Source organism: Manacus candei, unplaced genomic scaffold (genome assembly GCF_025592945.1).
Source record: "Manacus candei isolate 608988 ecotype Guabito, Panama unplaced genomic scaffold, ASM2559294v1 h1tg000009l, whole genome shotgun sequence".
NCBI classification, from domain to species: domain Eukaryota; kingdom Metazoa; phylum Chordata; class Aves; order Passeriformes; family Pipridae; genus Manacus; species Manacus candei.
This window is the reverse complement of record NW_026138057.1, coordinates 5191979-5202241: the sequence shown is the minus strand read 5'-3', so window position 1 is coordinate 5202241 and position 10263 is coordinate 5191979. Positions and strand designations below refer to the sequence as shown.

Here is a 10263-nt window from a genome sequence, read left to right as displayed (position 1 = left end):
AATAAAAGTTAATTGAAACCAAAACTCATCCCTTAGGATTTTCAATCAATGAACACACACACACACACACACACAAAGACACACTAAAAAACATTGGAAAATCCAGCTTCACAGAGAAAGGGACAATGGAAAGAAAAGCCCTGACTAAAAATAGTGCAAGTCTTTTTGTCCCTGGGCAGGAAATGTCGGCACCACCAATTCCAGGGCTGAATAACGCTTTGTCTTTGTGAGCTGTTATTCAGCGGGATGCAAAAGTAAATCAACAGCCAATTCTGCTGAGGAAAGTAAACATTTGCAGATGGGAAAATCGAGGCAAAGAGGTATTAGGGGACTTGCTCAAGGTGAAGAAAAGAAGTTGCTCATGATTATTGGTCATCTGTTCTGGTGGGACAGAAAGTCCTCATCTGGAAATGCCAAATTTCACTGTCCAGAGCAAGAGTTTAGTATATGTAAACCCAATAAATGAAAATGGAATTGTCCCAAAAAGGTATATGTCTTTGTTCCTCAGAACTATTAGAAGATGCAGGTCTTGGTCAGCATTCTGAGGACCTGCTTGCTAGGCTTTTTGCTGCAAATCCAGATTTTTTTTCACTTTTCTTTGCTCAGGACTTTGCCTGGTATCTCCCCTTCATAGGACTGATAGAAAATAAGAAATAATCTCACAGTTTAATTACAATTATTTTAGATGAGCAAACAGGCACTGCTTTCAGGCCCATGGAATGATCCCAGCACTATGACAAGTTCCGTGCTTCAAGATCTGACTTATTCTAGTCAAGTTTGTTCTGGACCTGACTGAAAAAAAATAAAACACATACAAATTGTCCTCTTCAGCTGCTGTATTTCAAGCTGCTCCACTGTTTTTTATACAGAAAAACTTTCTGCAAGTCAAGGGATTAATCTGGCAAAGCAGAGAATGTTCCTGGTCTGTCCAGCAATGCATGTGCTCAACTAGGAATATGAGAAATATCTCATTAGATCGGAGGTGGTCTGTCCAAAGCAAGGAATTGTAAATCCTTAAAAATTGTTTTTTTTCCAATAATCGCTGGCCACTGTGTATTATAAGTTTTTGGTTTTATGTTATTTTTCTGAGGAATTAAGTAATTCCTTAGGTGTTTTCATCCCTCATCAAAACTTTTGAAGCAGCCGATCTCTTTCAGATACATTAGGGGACAGAGTTCTTAAATATAACAATTTCCTGTGAATTTTGGAAAAATAAATAGAAGGGAGGCTGCAGGCCAGTATGTCTGTAGTCTGTGCACAACTTATGAAAGCAGAACATTTACTAGCATCACGGAATTGTTCACATTATTCCATCAGGAGTTATTCAGAATGTGAATACCCCAATCATCAGGAAAATTTTGTTTCAGAGTTTATACTGTATTAAACCTTGAGACACAAAGTGAGAAACCAAGTTCATAGAAGTGGCTTCATTTTTTTTTAACATTTGATGTCCTTATGGATGTTTTTCAGCCACCTTTAAATTTAATTTCTGATTTTTTTTAACCAAGTAAAGTTCCTGGCAGATTTTTGTTTTGGCAGTTAAATATTCAGTCTTCTGGAAAGATTTATATTTTACTTTTCTGATCACAGGGTAAATACACCAGAAATTAAATATTCATCATATAATTCAATCCCGTCTGTGAAAACCTCACAAAAGAGCCTTTTCCTTTAACAGAAATAAGAGTGACTGTCATGCTGTAATAGCTTAAAATACATTGGAGATAATGTGTTTAAAGAATTAGAAAGATGTGTTCTAATGACCAGTGATGGCTCTAAAGTATTGCAAGAGCTTGGTTCAAAGACCCTTGAAAGGAATAACAGTCCTTCTGCTGACATTACTAATCTTTGAATCTGGCTCATTAATAAATTGCAGATATTATACCCCCAGCTGCCAAAAAGCTGAAAAAAACCGAGAATCTAGTCATAAAAATAGACATCAAGTGAATTTCTCTTCTGGGAATTAAAATAGAAGCAAAGTGTTTCTACTACTGCTCTCTAGTGCTTTGTTATAGATATTTTCTTACTGTTTTTAAAGGAATTAACAGGGCAAGCAGTTCATCTCATGCAGAAGTCTGCCTCCAGCAAGGGCCAGTATCTAATGCCACAGAGACTGGGAAAGGCTCGATTTGCTGTAATAGTTTTCACTCCGACGCTGCAAATCAGTCCTTTCCGGGATGTGCTGTGCTGATGGAGAGGAGGAAGGGTGGGAGGGAAAACAGAGATATCCAGGCAAGACTTTCCCATCTTTAGCTCCTCTGTGATTAATTACAGATCGATACCTCGTACTCGCCGGCTTTTATCGCTCATTAACATCAAACGGTGTCAGGGTATAAATTTGTTAAATGAACAAATGAACTGGGGGACGTTACAAGAACTGGGGGATGGCGGGGAGCAAACACCCGCGAACGTTCACTCGGGGGATATAAATGAAACACGACTGAGCTGAGGAGTTTGAATTCTGGGTGGGAAAATAATGCTTGGGGATCTTTACCTGTGGATCTCAAAGCACCGTCCAAACACATGCAGGCATGTGCACACACATGTAAGAGAAGGAGAGGGCAAGGAGAGGGATGGTGAGTGTCGCTCTGGTCCTGTGTGGGGCTGGGAAGGCGGCAGAGCACAGAGCCAGGCGCTTATTTTTTCCCAGCCCTTGGGATGATTTTCAGGTTGCCCACCCAGCCAACGTTAGCAAAGAAATAATAAGGGAGGAGAAAGCCTTGGCAGCCCGCAGCCCCGGCTCCAGAGAGCCCCGTTCTGCCCCTTTAAACACCCCATCGAGCCGCGACGCTGCCGCTCGCCCCGCCGAGCCCCCAGGGGTGCAGTTAAAGAAAACGGGCATCTGTCTCTTTAAAGCGTGATTTCCTCCCATTGTATTTGAACCGCGATCAGGAAAAAGGAAATGAAAGCAGAGCCCCGGGGGCCGAGCCGCGCAGTAATAACCCCGCGGGGCTGCGGGTCCCGCCGCCCGCAGCGAGCGCCGGGCGCGGAGTAGCCGCGGTGGCGGCCGCGGCCGCCGCCCCCCGCCCGCGGGAGCGGGATCGGGATCGGGATCGGGATCGGCCCCGCCGGCCGGGGCGCGGGGGGAGCGCGGCGGGGATGGGAGGTCAGAGCTGCGGGCGGGGGCAGTGCGGGGATGGGGGTGGAGGGGGGAGAGGAGGGAGGTGCGGGGCTGGAGCGCAGCCCCAGCGCCTGTTTGTGTCTGTATGTCGGTGCTGCAGGAGGAAATCCTGTGAATGTCATCGCGGGCCGGCGAGGGAGCGCGGCTGGAGACAAGGCTCCGCGGGCAGACACCCTGTGCGCAACCGGCGGGGGCAGAGCCCACCACCGGCACGCCACAAAGGAACCGGCCCTGCCAATGTCATCGGCCATCGAGAGGAAAAGCCTCGATCCTTCCGAGTAAGTGGCCGCTTTTTCTGACCAGTCCTCCCCATTCTCCATCTCCGCTGTCCATCCTTCCCCAAGAGGCTCCCGGTGCCACCCCGTCCTCCCCGACGGAGCCGCCACTGGCATTGTGTGCCCGGCAGCCCCGCAGAGCTTCGGCACCAGCCCTCGCTCCTCGCTGCCCCCGCACTGGAACCGCACCGGGATGCCCGGCCCGCGGGGCTGGCGGTGGGGAAAGCCCCCCAAGTTGTGGGAAGGAGCAGCCAGGAGCAGCCAGACGCACCCCCACCCTCGGGCAGGGAATGTCCCACCCGCTCATCCCACCCCGGAGTGCTGGAGATGCCGCGCCGGCGACACCGAGCACCGGCGGCCGGGATGCCCCGACCCGGGAGGCTCACGATCTGGGGGAGGTTGGGAAGAGCTCCCCGAGCTGCAGGACAGAGCAGCCGGGAGCAGGCAAACGCACCCCCCCGGCGCCGGGCAGGGAATCTCCCACCCGCTCATCCCACCCCGCGGTGCTGGAGATGCTCGGAGGAGCCGCACCGGGGACACCGGGCACTGCGCTCAGGCTGCCCCGACCCGCGGGGCTGGCGGCGTGGGGGAGGTTGGGGAGAGCCCCCCGAGTTGTGGGAAAGAGCAGCAGCGACAGCAGAGAGGCGCAGGACGCGCACACACACACACCCCGGCAGGCACCACTCATCCCACCCCGGGGTGCTGGGGATGCTAGGAGAGAGGGAGAGCATCCCGCTTCCCAAGCCTGAAGGTTTTTCAGGGAGGGAAACCTCCCTGCCCCATCCCTAGGGACCCCCTGTGCCCCATCCCTGGTCTGCCCAGCTCGCTGCAGCCCATCAGTGGAAGGTCGGGGCTGTTTTATCTGCGGGTGCCCAACTTCCACGTTTTCATAATGCAACTTTCAAGAGCTCATAGAAGCTGCTTTGGTGGGGGCTGGGTGTTCTGCTAAGGGCATGGAGAAAGGCTTGATGGCCGGGATGTAGGAGATGAGAATTTCCCTCGCTGGGTTTTCCACTCAGAGAAGGGACTGGCTCCAGTACCCCGATCCAGGCTTTTGGGCTGTGCTCCTGCTGTCCCGTCCCTCCTGCACACCCAGGGATGGGAGCTCAGCACAGACCCCGGGTCACTTCAGCCCTGCACATGCTAATAACTGCACTTAGGCTTGTTTGGAATCATGATAAGAGGGAAGAAAAAAAAAGAATTATAAAATCTTCATTTTTAGATAACGCTTCAAACATCACTCAGAGTAAATTGAGTCATTCGTGGTTTGTTTCCTGTGAGATACTAAAAATGCCATTACTTGGAGCCCGGAGTGAACATATGGGAACCGCTGCTTTTGGGGATTAAATCACTTCATTCCATGTCACATCTGATGTTTTACATGTTACATTTTCTCTTCTTTTATGCTGTTTTTTAAGAAATGCTAATCCAAGCTCCTAATGATGTCCAGCTTTCAACTACAAAGTTTTTTAATCTTTATTTATTTACCTGCCTTGTGTTCTAGTGACTTAAGTGCTGGCTTAGGAATCTATGGACATCAAAAAGCTTAATGTGTAAACCAGGAATGCTGTTCTGCATAAACATCCGTTGGGCTGTTCTGGAGTTTAGGGCTGTCCAAGAAACCTGGCTTGGGATTCCCAAACACCCCTCAGATGGAATATTTTGGAATGCATCTGAAGTTTCAAATAAAGGATAATAAAGGATAATGATGTGTGTTTCCTATTGGAAGGCTTTCAGGAGTTGCCAGAATGGAGCCCACACATTAGGAAAGGGAGTAATGAAGCCCAAAAGGATACATTTGGAAAAACCAGGGCCTAATCATGAGTTCCCCATGATTTTTAATGAAAACTCACAGGATGGAGAGCTGGCAGGAGAAGGATGTTACCACACAACTTGCAGGGCACAGCAGTTTAAACTTAGAAGAGTGAAAACCAGAGCAGAATATAACCAGATAATATCTCAGGGCTCAGCTTGCCTAAATAAAAACTGCAGGATCACTTTCTCAGCCCAGAAGTTCTTGACCAGAGGTCATTCCTCCCTGCTGAAGAAAGTAATTTTTGCCCAGAAAACTGCTGATCCAGTAAATAAGCAGGAGTAATATAATTTTTTCCTGTTGCCTGTTGGAAACTGTGAGCAGCCAGCTCCTTCTCCATCAATGTAGGTCTCCTCTACCCCCACCAGCCCAAGGGAGGACAGACCAGTGGCAGAAACAAATTAATGAGGGACTCTGTGTTAGAGCAAGAAACAAATAACATGGAAAAATTTGGGGGTCCACTCTAGTTCCCACAGGTTTGAAATTAAGCAAGTGCTTAGAGGATGGATCCAATAGATTTTTTAGTGACTCCCATGGGGTTTGAGTGAAGCCAAAACCTTACAGAACTGAGCTCAGGCACCTTCCTTTGAATTTTTTTGCTGTTCTTTTTTTTTTTCTTCTCTTACCTTGGAAAATTACCCCAAAAGACAAAGAAGAGAATTCCTTAAGAAAATAGTTTTGAAGAAAATTCTTGCTTTATCCTCAGGTATTACCAGAACCATCTTAGATTTCAGAGCTTTTTTAAAAAGCAACGCTAATATTACAATAAAGATTTGTGTGTCTAATGTGTAATCCCAAATAATTGCTTGAGTATAGAGACCCATCCCAGTGGATTCATGTCCTTGGCTAAGGCAAAAAAGAAGTCCTGCACTAATATGAGGTAAAATTCTGGCTCTATTAAAACCAGCAGTGAATCTCAAACCAGTTGGGCACTGGTCTCATCTGTTGCATTTATTCATTTCATGCTGTTCAGGGAAATGACATCCTCGGACTCAGTCTTCAAATTTACATTTCCCAATGGAAAGTGTAAAATCCCTCAGGTGCCTTTTTTAGTCCTTTAGCCCTTGGTGAGATGGAATAAAAACAAGGATATAATCCCTATTCCAACGTGTTTTATTTTGCTTTTCCTTCTCCTCACACAGATGCTTTCAGATCAGAGTTGATTTTCCAACTCCAATGATTCTCTCATTCCCTCAGGGAGCCAGTGGATGAAGTCCTCCAGATCCCCCCTTCTCTGCTGACATGTGGAGGGTGCCAGCAGAACATTGGGGACCGGTATTTCCTGAAGGCCATCGACCAGTACTGGCACGAGGACTGTCTGAGCTGCGACCTCTGTGGCTGCAGGCTCGGCGAGGTGGGGAGACGCCTCTACTACAAACTGGGCAGAAAGCTCTGCAGGAGGGACTATCTCAGGTACACAACCCACTCCTCACACCTTCAGCCCTCTCCTTCACATTTCAGCTTTGCTTGTTAATTTAGTGAGTACAGCGAGGAATAAGGAATTGATTTTTAATTGCTCTTAAGGCCTGACAGCAGCCGGGAGTGTGACGCAGCTCGCGTTTGAGATGTGGACTCATATCATACTTGTAGAATCCCAGAATGGTTGGGGTTGGAAGGGGTCTTAAAGATCATCTCGTTCCAACCCCCTGCCATGAGCAGGGACACCTTCCACTAGACCAGGTTGCTCCAAGCCCCATCCAGCACTTCCAGGGATGGGGCAGCCACAGCTTCTCTGGGCAACCTGTGCCAGGGTCTCCCCACCCTCACAGGGAACAATTCCTTGCCAGTATTTAATCTAAACCCACTCTCTTGCAGTGTGAAGCCATTCCCCCTTGTCCTGGCACTTCAAGCCCTTGTCCAAAGTCCCTCTCCAGCACTCTTGGAGCCCCTTTAGGCACTGGTAGGTGTTATAAGGTTTCCCCAGAGACGTCTCTTCTCCAGGCTGAAACCCACAGCTCTCTCAGCCTGTCTTCATAATTTTGGGTTTAATGTCCAGATGCTTTATGGTATTGCTGGGATTCTTCAGTAACTTCTAGATAAATCTAAAGATTATCTGTGTTGGTTAGATAAAAAACTTGGAGTTGTTTACAGTAAAGTCTTTAAAATCTTGTTTAAAAAAAGGCATTTTTTAATGGAAACAAAAGCATTGCTACATGTGGTGGATAAATCAGAATTATTTGATAATGTGAAGAACATAGTAAGAGCTCCTAGGACTTGGGGTTGTTGGCATCTTTTGGTCTGCACAGACATAACCCCACAGCTCCAGGTGAACCCTACAGGGTCAGTGTTGTTACTTCTTATGGGTATTTTCATTGATAACCCTCTCCCTGTCAGTTTTTCCCAAAATTTGTAAGTAGAAGGATTAGTTGGAGATTAATATATTTCATAAAAATTGGTAACAAAGGATCTTTACATTCTTGAGTACAATTAAAATGTGTTCCATTTCTTCTGGTTGTGTTCCATTTCTTCTAATGGATCCCTAACGTGTCAGGGAACAGAATAATGATATTTAATGGTATTTTTCCAGCTATTTCACTGAAGGCTGATTTACCTGCCAATAAAAACTATACCAAAATCTCAGTGGACTCCCTAATTATGCTGTTCCTGAGCTTTGCTGATGGGAATTTTGCTAAGCTGAAAGTAAGGACTAAGTTCTGCTAATGGGACCACTTGTAAATCCAGCAGTGATCCAGTGTTAATTAGACTCCCCAAATACTTTTCATCTTAAAATGGAAGCAACAGGAAGTATGGCAATACAATTAATGCATTTTCTTGCAGTGAAATTCAATCCTTTTATTTATTTAATAATGCAACAGATAATATCTTCCCCCGTTAATGAAAAATTTGGCAACCTTTGTGTAACCTTAGCATTATTTTTGTTGGGCAGAAGCGAACAGTGACATCTCCTGGTAGATGAAAGAAATTATGTTCTTTCCCTTTAATCCTTTCCTTAAACTAAGAAGCACAGCTGAAGACAAGCAACATTTATCCATGGAAAGGTAATTTGTCAATTACAGAAGTGGAAGTATTAGCAGGGCACAACTTTGTGCAATATTCTGGGGAACCTCTTCCTGAAGTGCTCAGCAAATTCAAGATAAGGTCATTGATCAGAGAAGTAAATTATATTGATAGATTTGAGGAGATTTAGATTGGATATTAGAAGAAATCCTTCCCTGTGAGGGTGGTGAGGCCCTGGCACAGGTTGCCCAGAGAAGCTGTGGCTGCCCCATCACTGGAAGTGTCCAAGGCCAAGTTGGATAGGGGTTGGAGCAACCTGGGCTAGTGGAAGGTGTCCCTGCCCATGGCAGGGGTTGGAACTGCATGGACTTTACAGTTCCTTCCAACCCAAACCATACTCTGCTTCCATGATACTGAAAGCAGGTGAGGACCTTGGATTTTCTGCTTCAGTTTTTGGTGTTGCAAAGTTTCCAGCTCTGCTCGGCAGCTTTCCTCGTCTTTTCCAAGTCTTTCTGACTCCACACTGCTATGACTAATGGCTCGAGGCACTGGGGTTGTGTCCTTGTTTTGATGTGGTTTTTCCCACCTCCCAGCAAAGGAACTCTGCTCACTCCTCTGACGTGTTGTTCCAGGCTCTTCGGCCAGGACGGGCTCTGCGCCTCCTGCGACAAGCGAATCCGGGCCTACGAGATGACCATGAGGGTGAAGGACAAGGTGTATCACCTGGAATGCTTCAAGTGCGCTGCCTGCCAGAAACACTTCTGTGTTGGGGACAGATACCTCCTCATCAACTCGGACATAGTGTGTGAACAGGACATCTACGAGTGGACTAAGATCAATGGGATGATCTAGCAAGGACGTGTCTCAGAGTCTGTCACAGACATCTCGCGGGCGATGCCGGTGCCCGGCTGCAGTGAGGAGATCGACACTGGAGCTGTGGAATTTAAAAGGGGGGGAAACACCACGGAGGCGGCCCTTTGCAGGCAGTGCCACATAGAATGTAAACTACATATAGGTGAAGGAGGGAGAGCAAAGCAATAGTAGATAGACTGACTTGTGGTGACCACATGGACAGTAAATGACATCAGCCATGGGGACAAACACAACTCCATAACCAATTCTCCCAGCTGGGAAAGAGTAGGGACTTCTGTAAAGAGATGTTATGATGTCATCACCTGCAGACTAGGATTGTGCAATTAAATTTTCTTTTTGTCTTGTTTTAATGAATTAAGTTTAGACTACAGCTCCCAAATTAGGTGTGAGGAGGAATACTGGAAGGAAAGAACCATCCCTGACGTGGTCATTCCACATGGCCTTCCACTTTGGATGGGAAAGAAAGCAGGAAGAGGGTGGGGGTTATTTTTGCATGGATTTTTTGTTTTTCCTTTGGGAATGAACAGTGCATCCTCTAGTCCCAAACTCTTCTTTTAAAAAATCCTGCTGAATAGTTGTTTTCGGGCACTGCTGTTTTGAGATGAGATGTTCCCCAGATCATTTCTATACAAATATAAATCTAAAGAGTTGTTCAACTATTTTATTAACTTAGATTATATCAATAAAATATTCGTTGTGTGTAGTAAGACTCTGCAGCTTTAATAAAAATAATGGAAGAATTAAGTGTTGTTATTCCTTTTCTTTTCTTTTCTTTTCTTTTCTTTTCTTTTCTTTTCTTTTCTTTTCTTTTCTTTTCTTTTCTTTTCTTTTCTTTTCTTTTCTTTTCTTTTCTTTTCTTTTCTTTTCTTTTCTTTTCTTTTCTTTTCTTTTCTTTTCTTTTCTTTTTTTTTTTTTTGAGTTGGGCTGGATTTTGGTTGTATTATTTATTTTCCTGTTGGGGCTCAGAGCAACCTGGTCTAGTGGAAGATGTCCCTGCCCATGGCAGGGAGTTGGAACTGGCTGATCTTTGAGGTCCCTTCCAACCCAAACCATTCTATGATTCTGTGGTATCATATTTCCTCCAACTTGTTTTCTCTAGGATAAATAGTCTAAATTCCTTCTTGCATGAAAGCTGTTTCACACCTCTGACAATCTCTATTTCTCATCTGTCTCTGTTTTTCTGATTATATGTTACCCTTTTTGAGATAGGTATCACTAGAACTGCA

At 45.8% G+C, this 10263-nt stretch overlaps 1 protein-coding gene across 1 annotated transcript; it reads left to right on the top strand.

The window, feature by feature from the left end:
- Window positions 1–2948: 2948 nt before the first annotated feature.
- On the top strand, window positions 2949–9781 carry LMO2 (LIM domain only 2). Its single transcript, XM_051777161.1, has 4 exons — window positions 2949–3103; window positions 3219–3396; window positions 6404–6619; window positions 8797–9781. Exons 1-4 carry the CDS (start codon window positions 3097–3099, stop codon window positions 9014–9016), a joined length of 621 nt encoding a protein of 206 aa, XP_051633121.1. The 5' UTR covers window positions 2949–3096; the 3' UTR covers window positions 9017–9781.
- The last annotated feature ends 482 nt before the right edge of the window (window positions 9782–10263 follow it).

What these genes read in the sequence shown, in the direction of transcription:
- LMO2 (XM_051777161.1), top strand. An exon ending in AAAAGCCTCGATCCTTCCGA is followed by an intron (nt 3,397 to 6,403) that starts GTAAGTGGCCGC and finishes TCATTCCCTCAG; the next exon opens with GGAGCCAGTGGATGAAGTCC. An exon ending in TGCAGGAGGGACTATCTCAG is followed by an intron (nt 6,620 to 8,796) that starts GTACACAACCCA and finishes GTGTTGTTCCAG; the next exon opens with GCTCTTCGGCCAGGACGGGC.